Raw genomic sequence first — 22974 nt, forward strand, 5'->3', positions numbered from 1 at the left:
CCGGCAAGATCATGGAGCAGATGTGGACTTGTGCAAAGCATTTGACACTGTCCCACACAACATCTTTGTCTCTAAACTGGAGAGACATGGATTTGATGGATGGATCACTCAGTGGATAAGGAATTGGCTGGATGGTCACATCCAAAGAGTTGTGGTCAACGGCTCGATGTCCAAGTGGAGAGCAGTGATGAGTGGTGTTCCTCAGGGGTTGGTATGGGGACCGGCACTGTTTAACCTCTTTGTTGGTGACATAGACAGTGGGATTGAGTGCACCCTCAGCAAGTTTGCCAACAACACCAAGATGTGTGGTGCAGTCAACACGCTGGAGGGAAGGGATGACATTCAGAGGGACCCTGACAGGCTTGAGAGTTGGGTCCGTGTGATCTTCATGAAGTTCAACAAGGCCAAGTACAAGGTCCTGCATGTGGGTTAAGACAATCCCAAGCAGAAATACAGGCTGGGCAATAAGTGGATTGAAAGCAGCCCTCCAGAGAAGGACTCGGGAGTATTGGTGGATGGAAAATTGACTATGAGCCAGGAATGTGCACTTGCAGCCCCAAAAGCCAACTGTATCCTCGGTTGCATCAAGAGAAGTGTGGCCAGGGGGTCGAGGGAGGCGATTCTCCCCCTCTACTCTGCTCTCCTGAGACCCCACCTGGAGTTCTGTGCCCAGCTCTGGGGCTCCCAACATAAGAAGGACACACACCTGCTCGAGAGGGTCCAGAGGAGCCCATGAAGATGATCAGGGGGCTGGAGCACCTCCCCTGTGAGGACAGGCTGAGAGAGTTGGCATTGTTCAGCCTGGAGAAGAGAAGGCTCCAGGGAGACCTTACAGCAGCCTTCCAGTACTTAAAGGGGGCCTACAGGAAAGATGGGGAGGGACGCTTTATCAGGGAGTGTAGTGATAGGACAAGTAATGATTTTAAACTGAAAGAGGGTAGATTTAGATTAGTTATAAGGTTTACTGTGAGGGTAGTGAGACACTGCAACAGGTTGCCCACAGAGGTTGTGGCTGCCCCCTCCCTGGAAGTGTTCAAGGCCAGACTGGATGGGGCTTTGAACAACCTGGTCTAGTGGAAGGTGTCCCTGGTCCATGGCATGGGGGTTGGAACTAGATGATCTTTAAGGTCCCTTCCAACCCAAACCATTCTATAATTCTATAAACCAGTGATACCTCTGCCAAAGATTCACCCACAATAGCCACTTCACCCCCTTCCCCAGAGAAACAGCACTGGACATGGATAAGTAGCCATCCCCTGCACCACCCCTGCAGCTCAAGCCCTGAGCCAGCAGCTCCCAGAGCTGCCACTCTGTGAAAAACCCACCCCAGTCCCGCCACGGTGTAAACACACTCAAATCTTCAGTAAATTTGTGCTGACCAAAAAAATAAAACTCTTCTTAATCTATTAACTGCAGCAGTGCAGTTTCCCTTGATTTAGATACCCTGGGAACATGTACAGGCCTTATTTTGAGCAGATGTATGGCAGACTCAAAACACTTAAAACCACTTAGAGCTGGAAGTTTAAAAATGACCAGACAACTCTGATTTCTGGGATTCCCAGAGCAGAGCTGATTTTCTTTAGTGGATAATGTTCTTGCAGGCTTTTAGGCTTATTTTACAGAAACAGAATGTGCCAAGATATGCACCCAATTTAACATCACTAGACTTGAAAGCTGGGTTCAGTCACTTCACAGCAAAATAAAAGCTATTTTCTGAGCAAGATTGGAAACAGAATCACTTCACAGCAATAACAACACAAATCTTCAATAGATTATTCCTCTTCAACCAACCTCCCAGCACCTCTTCAGATTTCAATCTTTAGTAACCCTAATTATCACCAAGAATAAATTTTACAAGACGTTCAATCTGGCAAAAATAAAACTAAAGAACTGCAAGTTGAAACATGTGCTTCGATACCAAGAAATCAAATCAGAAACTACCTCAATGATTTTCCAAGGCCAGATCAGTTATAATGGATGACGAAATATGGGGGAAAAAGCTCTACCTAATATTCATAAATAGTTATTCCTGCTGCTAAAGCTTGTGTGTTAAAAAGCTGCAGGAGCTATCAGCATCCGTCTGAAATGACTGAGTAGTTTAATAACTGAATTCATCTGTGCACTCTTTCCACATAAACCAAGGTATGGATCTTGATGCAAGGTATCTATGGGCAACCTCACAATAAATAACAATACGATATTCACATGCAAGTTATGCCTACATCACTATTTTTAAACCCAGAGCAGTGAATGTGGCTCTGTCTAACAGTGAATACTCAGCTGTTTGCATTATATGTATTAGATTTAGTCGTCTTCAGCTGGAAAACAAAACTGGGTTGTAACACTGGCTTTAGGGTGGTATAGAACTCCCTCAGGGAAGTTTAAACAGCCTCAAAGAATAGATGTCTTTCATATATAAAAACATCACCGAAAAAGACACACTGTATACTACATATGAGTTCCAAGTGATTAATGAAAGTCTAATATTTTATAGCTTTACTTGAACTTCAGTGAGGCCAGCAGAAACGTGTGATGTGTTTTATGTGCCAACGCTCTGCTGTATATTATGCTTTATTATAAACCAGCAGTAACCCACAGAAGTTGATCATAACTCTTCTGGGATCCTGCCCCACAAATACAAGGGGCAGTTCCTCTCCGAGCAGCTCATGCTGGAAGGAAGCTCCATTAGCCTCACTAGATTAGAGATTTCTCTAATGGAGCTGGCTGCTCTGTCTGGTCACCACTAAGCAGATAAGAGACAGAAACACATCCTGAGCCCATGCTGCTCCGGCATCCCACCTTCGCAGCATATGTTCTTGAAGAGCAGGAAGCAGTGACTGCCTGGCAGTGAGGAATAAAAAAAATCCCTTAACACCCTCCCCCACTTCCCAAAACTGTATAAAGCAAGTGTATTTCAATGATTTTTTTTTTTTTTTCATTTTTGCTCACTACTTCATAGTCCTCTCCTTCCCAGGCAAAAATCCCACAATCCCTTCTCTAGATTTACAGGGAGGAACAAAAAGTTTTGCTCTCACACGTTTATCAGCATACTCATTTCCTCTTGCACTGTTCTGTAAAAATCCCCTTGCATCCTTGTGCAAACCCCTATGCATGTCAGCAAACTGCTCACAGACTGGGAAACTTTTTCCACTAAGTTTTCTTTTCACACCAATAAAAGTTTAAGACTGAAAAACTCTCAGGCTGTGACACTAAGTTTTACTAACAGACTGACTCTGCTATTCCATTTGTCCTGATGATACACAGTGGGATGAAGAGACTGGCCCAAGAAAACTAGTTGCACAACTCTTAGAAAGTGGCAACTGCAAACCACCCCTGTGCGTGGCCTCACTGGGAGAGGAGTGGTTTTGGTCAGCAACACAACACATGCTGAAGCCAGGTCTGCATGAGAAACAGGAGGCAAACCGGCAAGCAAACCACAAAATACTCTTCTCAGTCACCTCCCCTCTTCCATACCTGCTGACTCCACTTCAACAATCCTGTTATGAAATTTTAATCAGAGGCATTTGACACAACCCTGCATAGCTTGCTTTTTTTCTTTTTTCCCCCCCTCTTCCTACACAGACAAATCAGTAAGATACAAAAAAGCCAAGAGAAGGGCACCCTGAGCACTTGCTTATCCCAGTGATGGGCCATAGGGGTGAGGAGCTGCCAGAGCTGATTCAGGTGCTGGTGCCCTCCAGGCCTCCTGGTCAGCCCGGCAGGAGCCCTCCACCTCCAGCGCAGCCCAAGGTACCTACCCTGGCACCGCGCCGGGCAGTGCCTCCTCCCCAGACCCCTTCCTCAGGGACCAGGCATGGCTCCCAGCTGGCAGGCAAGCCTCTGCGTCAGGGAGTGGGACCAGGCCAAGAGAGGTGCAATGAGGCCCCAGTTGTGGGCTGGGGTGGCACGCATGGGGTGCGGGTGGCACCCGCCTGGGCTCCGTCCCCGGCAAAAGCAGGCAATGCTGGAGGATCAGAGCACGGGATGCCACTGCCCTCCACGACCGACTGTCCTCCTCCTGCACTAATCTGCATCGCTGTGCCAGCTTAGGGGATATAATTAGACTCACAAAGGAGTCTTGTTACTGCTCCCTGCTAAGAGGCCGTAGCAGTTTTGATTAGTCATACCAGTGACTCCACCGACCGACCCTGGTGAACGCTGCCAGCGGAGCTCGGTGGGAAAAAGCTGAGCAAAGCCCAAAAAATGAAACTAGAGGACTGTTCCTGGAGGAGGAGGGAGGGGAGATGTTTATTTTAATTTGAAGTGGTGTTTGACATGACACGTGGAAAATACACTGAGATTATGCTGCTGAAATGTTTTTCTTTCAGCTGCTCCATCCTTTCCTTTTGCAATCTTCTAAGCAAATACATGGATGAATAAACCAGTCTGGGGCACTGCATTGTAAAGAAGTTAATGTCACCTATGAGATGACAAATCTGCTCAAGGAGCAAAGTTAAAAGAAATCACCAGAACAACTCGGGCCTCTTAAGATCTGATGGGCTGTCAGTAGCATTTGAGAGTTATAGACATTTTTCCTATACATTAAAACCAACCAGCCAGTCTTCTCAGGAAGCAGCACTTCCCTCAAAAGAGAAGCTGCCTGTGATAACCCTAGAAATAAATAACCTCAGCACTCAGAAAGGCATCAGAAATCATTGCCTATGGAGAAAAGTGGCAGGTACTTCCTTCCATCTCCCAGCAAGACTGATGTTACAAATTCTAGGGAATTCTTTCAAAGGACAATTTATTTTAATAATATTTTGAAAAAACAAGCTTTATTCCATAGCCACACCATTAATCCACTGTCACTGGCCAGATTTGCACATGCAGGCTTGCTACAGTTGCTGACTATCATTGTGCCTGAGGATGTAAAGGATACAGTAACAGACTGCACAGAGTTTATTTAGGAGAAAATGAGAAAGATTAGTTCTGCTGCATCCTTAAGGACCAGCCCAGGAGAATAAGAAACTTCCATCCTATATACTGGCCTATGTGCCAAGATCACATTTTCCTTAGGTTCACTGACCCATCGCACTAAACACATAATGACTATTCATTTTTATTGGTTGTGTGCTATAACATAGCAAACTGATCGCCACAAGAAGGTGACTGCACGGCAGCATCCTTACCAACTGACTGACCCACATCCTATGTATGAAAAATGAATGGCTTCTCACAGGTCAAAGGAAGATGTGCTTATAATTGCAAAGAAAATGCTGCAAGTACTGTGGATTTACAGAAATGCTCAAACTTCAGGAGGGAGGAGGAGGCTGGCAAAAGGGCAAGAAGTCGTGTTATTTTATGCAGGCATATTTGGATTTTAATAAGAAATCTAGTTAAGACAGCATATGGCAGAATTACACAATTACAAAGAAGTCCAATAACTCCACTGTGTGAACTTACTAGAAGTTAGATAGTGTATGGCTAAAACTTTCCCAGCCAGACCGCAATGTGCTATGAAAAAATGACTACACTTTATATAAAGGTGAGAGCATTGATTTCTCACAGATGTTAAAGCTAATATAATAAGGGTTTTCGGAAGTACTCTGAATAAAGGTAAACTAGCTTGCTTATCAACATTAACACACATGCACATGTGTGCACGTGCACATTTAGCCCAGAGAAAGAAAGACTTTTGTATGATGGGTCATTTTTCCAACATTGTTTCTGAAAGAGTCCAGAAAACATGGAGTTATTGTTGTGTGAATGAGGATACAAAGTCCAGCTGACAAATACTATTCTACACTTGGTGACTTATTTGGCAAAACAGAGAAGTAAAATCAAGTGGAAAAAAAGACCTTTTTTCCTGAATTTTCAGCCGAAAGTCCATCTTCACTCTACATAACAGAAGAATAAATCGCATGGAGTGAGTACTACTGAATCCACTATCTGAAAAAGTATTAGAATTATATGGGTACTGTGGTAAAAAAAAAAAAGAGGAAAAACAAATTAAAAAACAAATATCTCCTTAATTTTAAAGAAAAGGAAACTTGAACTTCAAAATATGATTGGCCAATAGGATTTTTAATTTGGCTTTAAAAAGCTTTTTTTCAGTCTTAATCTGCAATCAGATACTGATGAGCTATCCTGCTAGACTGCAGTCAGAACAGCAAACAGACAAAGCAAGCTCATCTTACCTTCACTACAAGGACCGTTGGGCATGGCACTACATTTGCTGGAAAACAGCTGTAAATGAATGGTCACATAATTGCTATGAAAGCATTTATAAGAGACTAGCTGAATTTTTTAAAATATCCCTGAAAGGACTGGCATTATAACTGTGCTTATTTTATACATAGGATCCAAAGATCAGAGAAGGTAGGTGACCAGACAAATGCCATGCACAAAGATTTCAGCCTACTGAAGAATAGAGACTTTTCCATCAAGTATTTTAAGGGCAAAGACCCTTCCCACTCAAGGCCTTATCTCAAGTGTAAACCTGCCTCTCTCCGAGAGAGTATAACTAAGTAAATAACCTGAGATCATTCTCTAGTTGCTGTTGGATTACAGTGTAGAAGGAAAAGGAGCCTACAGCCAACTTCATACACTTGGTATTAATGCAGACGTGCTTATAAGCTATGACACGATGGTATCGAGTCTGTGTAGTACCAAACAGCTTTTCATTAATAACTGCTCTTTAAGAAAAGAGGAAACTATATGTTCCTAGTTCAGAGGAAACACCTGCATGCCACAATCTGAGCTTCCAGAAGGCTTTACCTCCTTACTGAAAAATAAAACACCAGTGAAGAGCTTTGTAATTGGAAAGCAGAACAGGTCAAGAGGTACCCTCCCCACCTTCTCTTCTCCCATCCCTGGAATCAGAAAACAGCAATTCAGGGTGAAAAGCTTTCACTGGGATCACACATATCAGTTTCACTGGGAAAGATTTTTTCCCAGAGCCTTTTTTCGTTTGTTTTAATAACCAAAGTTGTGGGGAGTAACCCGCTCATCACCAAGAACAGTGTTACAGGAAAAGCAGCAGTTGCAATCAAGCCTGTTGCTGAAGGTGCCCATCCCAGTCTCTCCTCCACCTGACTCCAGCTGCCAATGAGGACTTCACTCCCCTCCAAGACTCTCTCCTGTCCTTCCTCAGGCATATGGCTTTTCACCAAAACCACAAAGATGAAAAATGGTTAAAAACCTGAATGCTCAATACACATGTCCCCTTTGAGATCTTCTGGGAAGCACATTTGGGATGCTTTTGTCTAGACTGACTGTCCTACATCATTAAAATACCACATTTAATTTAGGAACACTTATCCAAAAGAGACTGTGTGTGTTCTAAGGTAGAAATCTTTAAATTATAAACATACTTTTTAAATCCCTTTTAAGTCATTTAATGAAAACAACAGCCACAAGAGAGCGCTACCAGCAAAGGATTCAACTACGGGGAAAACAACAGACTTGACGCTATTCAGAATTAAAAAAAAAAACATGCATCTTTTGTGGTCAGGCTGTCTTATTTGCACATTTAAAAGTAGTCCTCAGACACTTAATTGCTATAGCTGTGATTTTCAGAAGTCAGGAGAGATTCTGGCTGTCTCCATTTTTCAGTGTGGACTTTGAGACATGTTCATTGCTCTTTGTTTTCAAAGGGAAATTACTCAGCAGGTTTTGGATTTTAGGCACCTTTAGAATGACTCACTCCAACTGAGACACCAGAAATTAACAGGTTGTTTTCTGATAACACCATATTGTTTTGAACGTTTGTAACTCATTAAAACTCAATGCAACAAGCTACACCATCAAAACTGTGTTTGTGGCTTTGCTGTTTGTGTTTTATCTCCATGCACTGAGTATCTGAATACCTTGTACGCCCTTCTTACTTACCTTTCCAAGAAAAGTGCTGACAAATTCTAACAACAATGAAGCCAGCCTATTTTTCTGGAAGCAGCAAATGGAACTGCAGCATTTTTTTTTCCACGGAGGAGTTCCTGGTTTTGCATTTTCAGCTTCTAGTATCTTATCATAAAAGGAAGTGATTCCCAAAAAGTATCCCTAAAGAGAACTGACCTAGAATTTGAAAACAAGCCAAAAAAATGTAACCTTGTGCTTAACTTACAGACTTCTGAGGGGAGGGAGGGGCTCTAGCAGATAGAAAAGTCATAATAAAAGCAATGTATTAATATTCAGATGTCTTAGAATGGCAAATTGAACCAGTATTTTGACAGACAAGTTACTGATAGAGTTCTACGATATAGGTATCTGTCCAAATCCCTAAAAAGCAAAGCAGCATATCCTACCTTAAATGCCTATTCTCATCTGCCAAAATACACACAAAGATCTACACAATCACCTTTTGCCTTGCTCTCAACTACAGCAAGACCTATCAAGTCTGTAGTATTGCTCTTTGCTTTCTCCTCCCATTGCATCAGGTGACCAGTTGGTCTAACCTCCCATCTGCCAGTCACCCTGTGTCTGAAAATGGAGCAAACAGCAAGGCTGCAGTACAGTCAAGAGTGCCTCTTTCAACAGAAGCCATGCTGGAAGGAGTATTGCCTTGTCGCAGGACTGTAGAGTAGCTCCTTTCCTATCCCACAACCTAGTAAATTTCATTTTACATAAAAGGAAACTAAAAGAGACCTGCAAAATGCTCTGCTTTGTTCTGTGAAAACAAATAAATGCAAAATAAATTATCAAGTCTTAGTGCCCTTAAAGAGTTCAGTCATTAACGGGCAAATCAGGATTTCACCATCACAGTTTGCTCTGTTTTTCCTTGTACCTCACCCCAACTGTACAAGCTTGAGCAGGATGGAACAGCAATTTCATTTATAAATAAGATATGCACGGTCAACAATGAGGTATTAAGTTGTGTGAGGTATGACATCATCAATCTTCCTGCCTGCTAAATTCATAGCAGACTACCATGACAAAGCTTTCATATTCTAGAACTGTTTTTCCTCGCTCTGCCTTGGGGAACTAGACACACACATCTGGATGTCCAAGATAAAAGCACTGACCTTGGGATTTATGGTATATTATATAAGCTACATAAATACTTTTTCCTCATCCTTATTTCATGCATATTCCGCTACCTTTTGATGGCTAGATAGCACTAAACTCCTGATGTCATTCTCTTACCTCAGTTTTTGCCATGATTTACGATAATTCCTCTAAAGGATAATAAACTATTTTTTTCATGAGTATTTATCATCTAGATGCATCTAAAATGCTTCACATATTAAAAAAAAAAAGCTATAAACAGGGGTTCCAGCAGGGTTTACTTTCAAGTATTTTGGGAATTATCATGCTGTGTAAGGTGCTGAAGAAATCAACCTTTAACATAAATACAAAAGAAGCTTCAATCACCAGTAATGCTGAAGAAAAATGCAGCCTCTCACAGGGCAAGTGCTAACATCAGCAGCAGGAGTCAAAATACACAGGGGATTTTAGGCTGTCTCACCATGGCTGAGGCAAAGGATCAGGAGCGAGGAGCAGGAAGCAGAGCGGCCTTCATACATGCTCCCCACCACCACCTTTGCCCAGGACAGAGTTAGCAAGCACAGCAGCATGCAGCTGCCTACACCAGCCCAACATACTGCCTTCAGCAAGAAGGAACTTGCCACGTCCTTGGAGCACCTGGCCATGGAAACCCATGTGTCACTTATGGCCAGAAACAACAGGTGTGTTTTGCATCCCAGCCACTTACTGCAATGAGCTTACCGTTCAATAGCTGTCCCAGATGAATTGAGTTTCCTCAGAAACCACACTCCAAACACCAGTGTTTCTACGCAGGTGTGGTGCATTCCCACACAGATTTCAGCTGTGATTTACCTAACCATGTCCAAGGTGATCCAAAAATGGGAGTGGGGAAAGAGAGTTCCTCCAGACCCAGGGCATTTCAGGAGACAGCCCAGCCTTAATTCATCTTATTCCTGGTTAAAACACTATAGCCACATAATGCAAATTACTGAGCCTTCACAAAGAACAATGCCACGAGCTGAGATGCTTCAAGTTTTATTTGGGAAAGCTATTTAGCTGTGACATGTCCTATGCCAGATGAGATTTTGAAGATATTACCATCCCCCAGAGCACCTTCTTCCCCATCTGATGCCACCTCTTGTTCATCTGCCCACCTGTCAGCAAGACTGCTCCATGAGCCAGACCAAAGAACTGACTGATTTCAATTGCAACCCAGCAAAAACTTCCCCAAGCCCTGGCTTTTGTCACTCTGTCCTTCCTCTGCACTCAGCATGAAGCTGGACTAAAATTGTAAGGGCCATATAACTCAGCAGTATGCTAGCTGTGTCTCTGTGCCAGACTGTTTTGCCAGGTGATCCAGTATTATGCAGATTCGGCAGCAATGACCATAAAATAGTAGGTTTCTTGTGTATGAGATAAGATGCAAATTTGTTCAGTTATTCAGTAACTAAAGCTGCAACTCTTGTATTCCTGCCCTTCTTTTAAGTGGTCATGTTTTTGGAGTTAGGGCTGGATTCAGAAATTATTTTAAAACCTTTTTATAATCTTTTCAAGTTGGAAGCTGTTACATGTAGATACTTGACCAAGTAGAGCATAAAATCTCTACTCTCAACACGATAGGCTACTTGACACTGAAACATTTAAGAAGCATCAAAGTTCTCAATCTCATCAGTCATTTAATCTTCAGGAGGTGAAATATGTAACCTAAAAGTACCACAAGAACTGCAACACACTGAAACAGGAGTATTAGTACTACTCTTCTGAAGTTGTACATGTGCATGTCAAAGTTCTTAACTAGTGTTTAAAAAAACCATAAAAGTTGCTTAAAAGCAACTCCCAACAATCCAATATTTCAAAATGCATACAACATATACAGAAGCATTCCTTCCAAATGCAAAGAAGATTCCTGACATAAAAACATTATTTATTTGGTCTTTAATGGATGTGGTTAACAATTCTGTTTCCCTACAGTATTATCAAACACACACACACACAAAATCCTCTCTGTGTGCATGTGAAAGTACCATGTGAAATGAGTAAGTCTTCAGACCCTCAAAAATTTTAGAAGGCTTACATGTTTTCCCTCTCACCCAAGGGGCTACATATTATAGTTTCCAACACCTACATTGAAAGTCACCAGTAGAAAGCAGTTTTAAGAATAAACCCAGTGTACTGCCTGGTAAAAAGCTATGGTTAAATCCTGTAAGCACTTGTATACTTTTTCATCTTCAGTCATGTGAGTGCTCTCACTAAATTGGATGAGACTACTCATGCTCAAAATTAACCATTTCAACAAGTGCTTGCAGGACTGAAGGAAAAAAAACACCCTAAAAACCAGTCATGACTCACAGGTTGTTACCATCTGATGCATATTCCATTCCACAAAAAAGCAACATTACCCAATTTTGGCAATTACTTCATAAAAACTGAATAGCATTGCCACAAGTAACCTTCTGAATAAGTATATTCAAATTATAGAGGTTTCCTTTTACCTGCAAGGGAATTTCTATGCCCTTCCTAGTACTCCAAACATCGCTGTAACGGAGCTGACTTCGTAAAACATAGTGACATCTGCTGCATTTTTGTCTTTCTGTTATTCAAGCTTTACAGGCCAGATTTTTTAGATTTGTAAAGAAGTAAATTATGAAAGTCACCACAAGACAAAAACATGTCAGTCACAACATACGTATTGAGAGAGTCCTGACAGTTGTACAAAACAAACATCCAAAACCACAAGACAATAATTTGCTCTTTGAAACCAGGGACAATACACCACCAGTTGGAGGAACCGAAAATTATGTTCAGCTCAAGTGTCCATTAGTGTGTCACTAACAGCATGAATCAAATCACGTTAATGCAACGGAGAAATGGGTGAGGTGGCCAGAAAATTAAGAAACAGAAGTGCTTTTTAGACATGCACCCCATCAAAAAGACAGCTGGCACAGGAATCATCCTAACACCTGGGTGGTATTGCTACGGTCACAGTGAAGGGAACGCGGATTCACACTGTTAATGTGTTGGTTAAGTGACTGTGCTGACAGTTAGGCAACCAGGGGACATGGTCCTCATTGGGACTCTTCCAAGGTATAATTTGCTGAAAATATAAGATGAAAGTGTGCGCTCTTCCTTTTGTTGTATGCATTCCTTCCATCACTAGTGCAGGATCACACAACTGAAGGAGGAGCAGCAGCACCGTGGAGGCCCAGCCATGCCCAGGTTTGCCCGTGGAGGATGTGGGGGGCATTCCTGAGCCAGGGGGGAGCTCCACACCAGCCGGCCTCCTCTGTGTACCCCCACTGAGCATGCACAGAGTGGCTTATTTGGCAGTTGCTCCATTAAACACTCCTTCACTGAAAGATCCTGCTGGGATTGCTAGGCACTCCTTAGAACACAGGACATCCACTCCAAGGGCTCCTGAACCAGGCCTGTAGGTGCTATGCAATTCACACGTTATGTTTGTGCTTACCTGGTTCCTGCCATTCCCCTGTGAGCCATGGTAGCTCACTGGCAGCATCAAAGGAGAAAAAAGAGGCCCCAGCCTGGTGATGCCCTGTCTCATATCCCGACACACACCTCTCCATCACAAAAGCCAGCTGAGAGCAGGGGCTGGCAGGACGTCCTATCTGGCACACGTTTAAAACCGGCCACCCTGCTTAGAGCAGAAGAGTGGGCTTACAGCAACGCACTGACCCAATTCTGAAGTGAATTTGCAAAATGGGAATTTAACAGCCCAGCTCTTCCACCACCTGCAGTCACATTGAAATGTTCAAGCCTTCAACTTTAAAGCTACATGCATCTGTTACAAATACCCACTCCCAAAGCATGTACACTGAAGATCTGCACAGGAACATGCTGTTCCACAACCACTTCAATTCCAAGTAACAAGGGTAGCGAGGGGCTATCACACCTTCCTACTTACAGCTATGGTACATGCATGCAGATACAGCCCTGGAAAGCCCTACCGCAGTTTCATACCTATTGCCAAAGTCTGGCTGAAAATACAGCCATTAAAAAAAAAACAAAAAAAATCTATTCTTGGTCAGTTAAGGCCAAGGTCAATCTTCAAAAAGAATTATGGCTACTGGGCAACAAGAGAGAAATCACTGCTATTTGTTCTGCCATAACAAACCCTAGTTCCAGAAGCAACAAAATCAAATTTAATGGCAAAATAGATTTTACTCCTACTCAACAGTGGTTCTCCACAAATGCCTTTGGTTTATTGAGCAATACTTAACCATAACCATGGACTAAATATGTATAATACTTGCTTAAAATCTGAAAAACTACATGTATTTTTCTACTTGTTGCCTATACTAACTATTTTGATATCTATAAAACTAAAATTATCAAGTGGCCAAACACAGGTAGGAAGCAGAATTCACAGTCCTCCATCCGTATCTTGTAATTGTACAGAAAACACAAATCTCTCATCTTCAAGTCATTTCACAAACTGATATTGCCAAGTTTCGCAGAGGACTCTTACAGCCACAAGAAGCTACGAGGTACACAGCTAGCTGCTTCACAAGTCATAAATGGGTAAGACTAGATCCCCTTGGTAAGTTACACAAAACCCACTACAGAAAGGTCACTGGTGGTGTTGAGCATGTTTCCACTCAAAACATGACAAAATTTCAGTGATCTCCCATCTGGACACTGTAAATGACTGTCAGATTTTTATTCATGTATTTTTGCTCAGCTCTCAGATCTCTGAGACAGTACTGTACAATCTCAGAGCCCTTGGGACATTCATTAAAAACTCTCCTGCTATGCTTCAGTTAAATGGCTAGCTGTCTTCATGAACTGCCATGCAAATAAAGATTACCCTAACTTTCCACATCCAAGTGTTTATAGTTCACATATCATGACATTCACTTTCCTTATTAGGATTTTGTACAGTAAATTTCAGCATTCAGACTATGCTTCTGATGGCAAGTGTGTTTGCTCTCACTCTCTTTCCCTCTCCTGTAACAGGGGGACTCCTCACAGCATTGCAAAAACAGCTTGCACTCTGGCCACATAAAGGCACCAAACCAAAATGCTATAGAAAGGGAAAGAAAACATGCCCACTCACATGAGTACGCAACGTGGCCAGAACTACTCCAGAACTTTAAGGCTGGTTCGCAGGCATTGGCATTACCTGCAGAGTTGGTCAAGTTAAACTGAGGGTCCAGCTTCCCATCACCAGCAGACCCTGAGGAAAAGAAGTCCATGGCTACTCCCTCCCTTGCCCACCTCTTTCCATTGTCACTAACAGATGATTCAAAGCAGCCAACAGGACAACCCCACAGAACTTCTTAGGGTGGGTCCCAAAGGCCATATAATCCCATCCTCCCTTTAACATTAATAAATCACAAATGGAAGCATCACTATGTGTCAATTTTTAACAGTTTAATGTGAATTCATAGTGAAAAATTATTCCAAACTTTCATGGATTTGTGGTATACACTTATGTCTAGCATGTGCAAAGGAATGGCGATTATAGCTAGAACGGAATTTAAGTTAGTGGATGCAGAACAGTTAAAATACACAGAATATGGTAACCACCTCAGTATCAACACTCAGAGCAATTTTACATGTGCATGTACAGACACACATACATCTTTTCCAAAACAAGAGAAATTCACATACAATTCCTACAAGAAATGTCTTAAGCACAGTTTCCTTTCTGTCTTCCTAAGACAGGAATCTACTCAATAAACGACTCAGCATTACACTGAAGAACTAGCACGTAATTAAGATGTGTTGTTTTAACAAATCCACTTGAGAAAACAACATGAAGCCTCCTGAGTCCTCTTTTAATCCAAGACCAAGAGTACACCACACTGTTCAACCATTAATATATGTAAGCTACTTAAACATCATGTTTGTTGTTGAGCTGGCTGCACAGTCCTGATTTGATTTAGACCACAATTATGCAATGTTTCCAAAAAATACAGCAAACCATGTATGCTGATAGCCAGCACATTTATGCTGAGTATTTGGTACTGCAGGCACTTTTATTTCAAGAGCAACTGTTGTTTTCCCTATGCAAGTCAAGCACCAGAATCTTTAAAAGTAGTGGGTAAAAATAATCTTGTGAAAGCCAGTTACCATTGCTGAACAACACCAGCCCCTTGAGAAACTTTTTGCTACAGTCACAATTATTGTGAATGAAACATGTTCCTCACTATGGCAACACTCTTTCACTTGGTCTTGGCTGTAGGAACATGAGACTTCTAAACCGAAAATAGCATGCCCTACTGCTTCCCAGGTACAGAAATAGTTAGATCAATGTAAGATCAGGATGTGGCATTACTGCCCAAAGGAGTGACCTGTATGGAGGAATTTCACATGGACACACTTCTCAGCAGGGACAAATAAAATGGTATTTTTCTGGATTAATTCTACTGACATTATCAGGAAGTTCTCTACTTTCCAGAAGAATTTTGTTAAAACTGTAGTTTTTCCACACCACGATGGGTTTAAAAAAGTTTGCTTTTCACTTGTGGATCAGTCTAGAAATAGATACCACAAACAACCATGGGGAAAAAAAGTTTTCAACACAAAATACAGATCTTGGCTTCCCAAGCTAACTCTCACAGATAGCAAGGACAAACATGATTAAAACAAAGATTCTTTTAACCTTCAGGTCTGGGTTGTTGAACTTCAAAATATCTGTCTATTTTGTGCTTCAGATCATCACACTGACACCCACAGGAAATAGAATGTTAAATCAACGCTATAGGGAAGCATCACAGTGCTAGACAAAGGACACAGGGCAAGCAGACAAGATGCTAAGACAACTTGCAGATCAATACTTCATCTTATATGTAACTCAATGGAAGTGGATCGTAGGACTATCCCCAGTCTCCCCAGAGAACAGTAAGGGTGGATCCAAAGAAGACTGAAATAGTCTAAAAATGCTAAGACAGCCATTTCAAGATTGCTGTAATTAATTAAAGTGCAGACTGCCTCTGAAAAGTGGTGGTCCTATCCAGCTGAAAACCTACTTTCCCCAAATAATTTTGCAGTCAGATCAGTTCCCCAATGCAATTCAATCCAGACCTGCAGGAGTGCTCATACAAAGACTAAACAACTGGTTTGCTTAAAAGACAGGACTGTTTAAAGCACTCATAAAAATTCAGCCTAAGATTTAGGGCAAACAAAACAAAACAATACTGTTGTTCAAACCATAACTTCTGAAAGAAAGCATGCAACAAGGCTTTTATAAAAACCTGCATCATTTGAACTTCCAACAGGAAAAGAAAAGCTATTTCAGCACACAGACAGTAGTGCATGAGAACAAGCTGGCCAAGAATAAAATGAGACTGGATGTTAAAAGGTTTCTGACCGTCAAAGGACTGATGTCCTAAGGCAATTTTCCAAGAGAAAGAGCAAAGTTGAAAAAACACAGACAAAAGCCCTAGCTAATTTCATTCAGTGAGTTTTATGAAATTTTATCTAATATTATGCAGGCTTGTCAATGACCCAAAAGGCTCTTGCCTCTTTAGGGAGTTATGGAAGTCTTAATGAATTTAAGACAAAAATGTTTTCCCTAACAACAGCCACTATTTCAGCTTCTTGGCTGGAACAGCTATGCTGCTTTTGCCCATTGCACATGTGCTACGGAAGGAAAAAGAAGAGGGATGATAAAGGACTGATGAAAATCCATCAGCTTTGCACCAAACTGCATGCAGGCACGCATAGCAATGGGGCTCTGTTGCCTGCAGAGAATGGCCACAAATCCCCAGCAGCAAAGCAATGCCTGATTAGCTGTATGAAAGTTCTCCAAAATCACATGCATGAAGTACTTGTGAACAACAAGAATGGCATAGCTGTGTCTCTTACCAGGGTATTTCAGTATCAAACTTTCTGACATTTCCAAAGATAGATCAGAATTCACAGATTCTGAGCAAGTTACTGTCATAAAACTGAAAAGCACCAAGAAAGAGGGAATCTTTCCACTTGGTCTGAAGCTTTTCGTAGTAATTAAGACTTGCTGTCTTGGCAGAGTCTTCAATGTCTATAAAACTTCTCAGCCCTGAAGTTCTCCCTTTCTGTGACAGAAACAGCTGATGTAACCTCTGCTGATAAAAGTGCTTTTACTGGAATAGCCAGTGCAAGTTGAAACTGCTGAACATCAACGTGATTTATAATAGTTGTGAATGCATTTTATTTTGCATTTATTAGCTTTAGGGATACAAAAATTTGGGGAGAGCTTCCAGAAGTAGCTACTGGTGATGATATAAACTGTCACCTGTGAAAGAGTTCCCATAATTCCTTCTGTCAAAAACACCTTCTTAAACTAAAGGTGAAAAGCATGCTTTTGTACCTCTCTTACCTATTAGTGCTATTTCACAAAAGACAGTCCTCATTTAAGACAGCCTCAAACAATGGTTATACTTATAGACTGGAGTATTTTACCTGTCAAACCCTAATTATCAGCATTTTCTGTGTTGCAACAAAATTCTTTTTAGATTCCAGACACACCCAAAATTCTCACATGAAAGACTGGTTGGTATAATTTGATAAAAGTCATTAATTAGAAGGTTCTGATTCATCAGAGTAGGAAATTAATGAGAAAGATCTTGTTCTTCAAATTTCCTGTTTGATTTTTTTTCAGAAGTTACAAGATTTAACCTACTTTAACATCTGTTCACTTTTGTCAAAATTATTTTATGAAACTTATTTTTAATTCAGGTTAAAAATGTATGAACTTAAAAGTCGTAAGTCAAAATGACAAAACAATAAGTTTTCATACCAAAATGTGTTCTGTTCTGATAAACTGTTTCAGTTTTTCCCCTTCACTAATAACTAACTGAAAGTACTCTCTACCCAAACCATGTAAGAAATGCTTGAGACCTCAAATATTCTCACAAAGCAGTAAAACACTTTTCCAAAAGCTTCCTATGGCCTGCACAGCAAACGCACTAAAAAGCATTGCCCATGTCCGCACACCAAAGGCAGGGAAGCAGGGCTGGCTGGACAGCCTGCTTAGGGCCCCGTGCTTCAGGAGGACAGAATGGAACTCATCACATCACAACATTATTCACAGAATTTATTGCCTCAGTTTTTGCTCTGATCAATATGCTACCTTTCCCTGTGTCTTATTCCATAAAGGGTCTGCGTTCAAGGAGAAGATAACACCGCATAATGTGCACATTAATAACACTGAATGAAAGTCATTATCTTGCCAAGTCTTGGCAAATTTAGTTGCCCAGTAGCTTATAGCCTGGAACACATTTGGTTATCCAGCTAAATGACACAAGCTTACCTTTTTACTACAAGCTTCAGTGTCTTGTGTGAACCTTTTACCAAACAGATTGCTTCTTGTCGGAAGCCGGAGAGGCCCACATCATTGATGCCAACAATTTCATCCCCAGCCAGTAACTTGTCCACAGCGGCTGCTTTGCTCCCATCTTCAATCTGAAGAAAAAGCATATCGAATGGTAGAATTATTCAGGTTGCATAGTGTCACCTTTAATGTAAGTTAATGAGTTTTCAGTATTGTTTTCATACAATAATTAATACAATAATTAAGTACTTAAAGTAATTTTAAAAGATATATTCAAAAGTTATATATATATACACAATTAGAGTAGGAAAAAACAGAAGGGGGGAAACTGCCTGAGAAAACTAGAAAGCTTGGAGGAAATTTGGGAGTCAAAAGCATCTGTGATCTTGAGCTCCATTCAATACTGTACAGGTAATCACACTTGCAAACAGAGCTTTGGGCAGGCATCTTAACATCTGGTTCTCCAGAGAAGGTAACCAATAATATTAACCATATAGTCAATAACATTAACCACACAGTGAACTCCAAAAATCTGGCATGCAATGAAACCCCAAAATATTGCTTAACAAACTGGTCTAGAAAATAAAATTATTTTCGTCAGGCACATAACATTTAGGAAAATATCTGAGAGTTTACAATCCATACAGCTAACTAACAGCTCCAGCTAGAAGGAGAGATGATGGTCTGAGATCCAAGAAAGAAAAAACAAAGTGACACACTGCTGAAGAACACAGCAATACTAAGCGAAATTCACTTGAGGATTATTTTGCTGCCACAGGCATCTCTCACATGCACTGAATTTTTACACAACTATTCATAACATGTGGCAAAGCACACACAAGATAAATTAGAGAGTCAGGTTTTGGCAATTTCCACGTTAGTGAAGGAAAAAAACCTGTTACAAGTTACGCATTTTCAAAATTTAAAACAAATCTCAAGAGCTTGATCAGTCAGACTAGCAAGTACCAACAGTTTGAACTGATTTCAAATGAGGACTACAAGGATGTCATGAGGTTATGCAGGGAGAAAATTAGAAGGGTCAAAGCCCAACTAGAACTTAATCTGGCTACTACTGTAAAAGAATAAAATATGTTTCTATAAATACACTAGCAACAAGAGGAGAGCTAAGGAGAATCTCCATCCTTTATTGGATGGGGGGATAAACATAGTGACAAAGGATGAGGAAAGAGCTGAGGTACTTAATGCCTTCTTTGCCTCAGTCTCTCATAGTAAGACCTGGGTACCCAGCACCCCAAGCTGGGAGACTGGGATGGGGAGCAGAATGAAGCCCCATAATTCAAGAGGAAATGCAGGTCCTCCTTGACTACTCCTTGGCAAGATGACCCACTTAGTGGATGAGGGAAAGGCTGTGGATGTTGTTTACCAGGACGTTAGTAAAGCCTTTGACACCATTCCCCACAGCATTCTCCTGGAGAAACTGCCTGCTCATGGCTTGGACTGGCGTACTCTTCACTGGGTAAAAAGCTGGCTGCATGGCTGGGCCCAAAGCGTGGTGGTGAATGGAGTTAAATCCAGTTGGTGGCTGGTCACATGGGGTGTTCCCCAGGGCTCAGTACTGGGGCCACTTCTGTTTAATCAATGATCTGGACAAGGGGATCGAGTGCATCCTCAGTTAAGTTTGCAGACAACACCAAGTTGGGCAGGAATGTTGATCTGCTTGAGAGTAGGAAGGCTCTACAGAGGGATCTGGACAGGCTGGATTGATGAATCAAGGCCAATTGTATGAGGTTCAACAAGGCTCAGTGCCGGGTCCTCCTGCACTTGGGTCACAACATCCCCATGTAACGGTACAGGCTTGGGGAAGAGTGGCTGGAAAGCTGCCTGGCAGAAAAGGACCTGGGGGGCACTGGTTAAAAGCTGGTTGACTATGAGCCACCAGTGCGCCCATGTGGTCAAGAAGGCCAGCGGAATCCTGGCTTGTATCAGAAATAGTGTGGCCAGCAGGACTAGGGAAGTCATTGTCCCCCTGTACTCAGCCCTGATAAGGCCTTACCTAGAATACTGTGTTCAGTTTTGGGCCCCTCCATACAAGACAGACATTGAGGTGCTAGAGCGTGTCCAAAGAGCAGCAATGAGGCTGGTGAAGAGTCTAGAGATGAAGTCTTACGAGGAGAAGCTGAGGGAACTGGGGTTGTTTAGCCTGGAAAAAAGGAGGCTCAGGGGAGACCTTATCATTCTCTACAACTGCCTGAAAGGAGGTTGTAGCAAGGTGGGTGTCGGTGTCTTCTCCCAAGTAACAAGCCATAGGACAAGAGGAAATGGCCTCAAGTTGCACCAGGGGAGGTTTAGATTAGATATTAGGAAAAATTTCTTCACTGAAAGGGTTGTCAAGCATTAGAACAGGCTGCCCAGGGAAGTGGCTGAATCACCATCCCTGGAGGTATTTAAAAGACATATAGACGTGGCGCTTAGGGACATGGTTTAGTGATGGACTTGGCAGTATTAGGTTAACGGCTGGACTCAATGATCTTAAAGGTCTTTTCCAACCTAAACAATTCTGTGATTCTATGATTCTAAATACAGCTGTAGGTGTCGAACATTTTGCAATTCAAGCCCTCGGCTTTCTCAGTTTCTTCTCATCTCCTTTGCTGTCAATGCAGCCTCTGGCTTCTGAATTGCTTGAGCTCATGATCTATGCATCTAGTTTTATTCCTCCCTCACTTGCTCACAATCCATATCCCACCTCTTCTTGTAGATTTGACGCTGTCTCCAAAGCAAAGACTTTCATTTATGTCTTCATTATATTTTGCATCAACTACAGTATCTCCGAGTCCCATATTATTAAATGCCAGTGAACCTACAAAGAATAATTCCTTGTAATTGCCCCAACTGCAGAAAGCTTCACAAAGAACTGCCATCTTCGGAGGCACCAAAGCCAATCAACAACGAGACAAATCCAGAGGAAACCTAACTTCGTGAATTTTGAAGCTCACAATACAGGTTTTAGGAACACTCCAGAAACAAAAGTATAAATTAAACAACCTAATAAAACAAAGCAATATCTCTTGATGAAAGTATATTAGGATGATCTCATATACCACAACAATCTCACTGCAGGTCTCTGTGTAAGTTTAAGATAGATGTTCTTAAAAATCTTTAGACCTGTAAATCTAAGTGAAAAAGAATGCCATGAAAAATGCTTAGTCTTATATTCCATACTAAAACACTCATTATTACTAGTCAAGCAACTTTATTTCCAGAATTTATCTTAATAAAAACACAGATAAATAAAGACAGAGCAAGCTTCTACATCCCAATACATCTAGTTCTCAAGCTATGACCTGCCCTCTGACCTGCCTGCATATCCTCTGAACATCAACAATTTACCAGAATACTGAATTACTGCTGCAAATATTCAGTAAAGTTGAAAACAAGGGAGCAGTAGTGGAAATTGCTTATATGCAAGGAAAGATTTCAGTTCAGGGATGTCAAGAACAGAGTGGCTGTCATATGAAGGACCCTGAAGTCAGGCAGAGCTGAACAAGAGAACAGGCAGCCTAAGACTCATGTATCTCCAGCTTCCTACCAGGCAATTGCAAGCCTTTCAAGTGTTCAGATGAATTTTTGGGTTACTACTAAACAGTGTTTGGAGGTCTGAAGCCCAGTAGGTTAGAAAAGCAGCATGAAAACATTAATGAAAGTCAGAGATGAATCACTAGAACTGTATGGAGAAGGTCAAACAGAGGTGAAAAAAAATAGGAGAGAAAATATCTTGTAGGAGGACACATTTTAAACTTCAAAATGTAGATGCCAACCAGTTTCGGCCCTTATGCCCTAAGCAATGCACCAACCTAAAGACAAGGGGGTCAGAAGCCCCTGGGCCCTGCCACCTGTGCCTGAAGACCTCAAAAGGGTCTTTCTTTTGTCTTAAAAAAGTAGGAAGGGGGGGAGGGGGGGGCGCAAAAAGTTTGTCTCCTAAGGTTTCAAGGAATGTTCATTGTTCTCAGTAAGCATGTTTGTTTTTTTCTTCAGGCTGGCAATGCACTGACAGCAGGGAGTATTCAGTTACCCCCTCTGAGTTTTTATTTCAGCAGGGAGACTACACATTCCACACACTGCAAGGTTTCCAAAGAGACTTTGGCTGTCCAAAACAACATTAATCAAAAAAACCTCAAAAAAAAAAAAAAATCAAAATGTAAGCACAATGCTGAAGCCACCCTCATGAAAACTGGAAGTGTCTTTCTTTAATACCTTGCTTCCAAATCAGCTGCAGCTAGGGAAAATAAAAACTACAGATCCATTCACCGTAAAAGTCTCCCCAAGCTGAATCAATTTAACAAACTTTTCGTACTCAGGTCCCCAAATGGCTGCATGAATTCAATTCCACTTGACAATGCACTTTTGAGTGGAAATGGGACAGTTAGCTAAACAGGAAAAATACAATTTCTTCAGCTGCACTAGAAGTCCTTTAGTCATAGTGACTAAAAAAAAAGCATTAGGCTTTGCACACATCTAAAGAAACATGGCCAAAAAAAAAATCCATAAGGAAAAGACCTCTTCAAAAATATCGCCCTACTAACCTGCCTCCTCTGCTCAAACCTGGACAGTGCCATTCCAGCTTCTCCAGGTTTTCTCTTTTTCTGTTTACTAGTCTTACCATTTATTGGTTTTATTTATTCAACATTAAGAAACTTTCTGTCTTGTCAGACCTTCACTAGAAGTGTAAATCCTAACCAAAATACATAGTTATTTTAGAACTAGCAAATACACTTAAAATTTCATACCTCAAACATCAATATATTTCATTTGCCCATCTA

The 22974-nt window shown here is 41.5% G+C and overlaps 1 protein-coding gene across 7 annotated transcripts in view; it reads right to left on the minus strand.

Annotated features, from left to right (window-relative positions):
• Nucleotides 1-22974, minus strand: part of SHROOM2 (shroom family member 2) — a 132460-nt gene that overhangs the window by 62037 nt on the left and 47449 nt on the right. For 4 of the 7 annotated variants that reach the window (XM_074814853.1, XM_074814859.1, XM_074814855.1 and 1 more), the window contains one exon: nt 18176-18327. In XM_074814853.1, the coding sequence (XP_074670954.1) occupies nt 18176-18327 (152 nt within the window). Of the gene's footprint in view, nt 1-3758; nt 3941-18175; nt 18328-22974 lie in introns of those variants that run through there. The other 3 variants (XM_074814857.1, XM_074814856.1, XM_074814858.1) reach the window with 2 other exon arrangements.

This window comes from Strix aluco, chromosome 2 (assembly GCF_031877795.1).
Source record: "Strix aluco isolate bStrAlu1 chromosome 2, bStrAlu1.hap1, whole genome shotgun sequence".
Classification (NCBI taxonomy): Eukaryota; Metazoa; Chordata; class Aves; order Strigiformes; family Strigidae; genus Strix; species Strix aluco.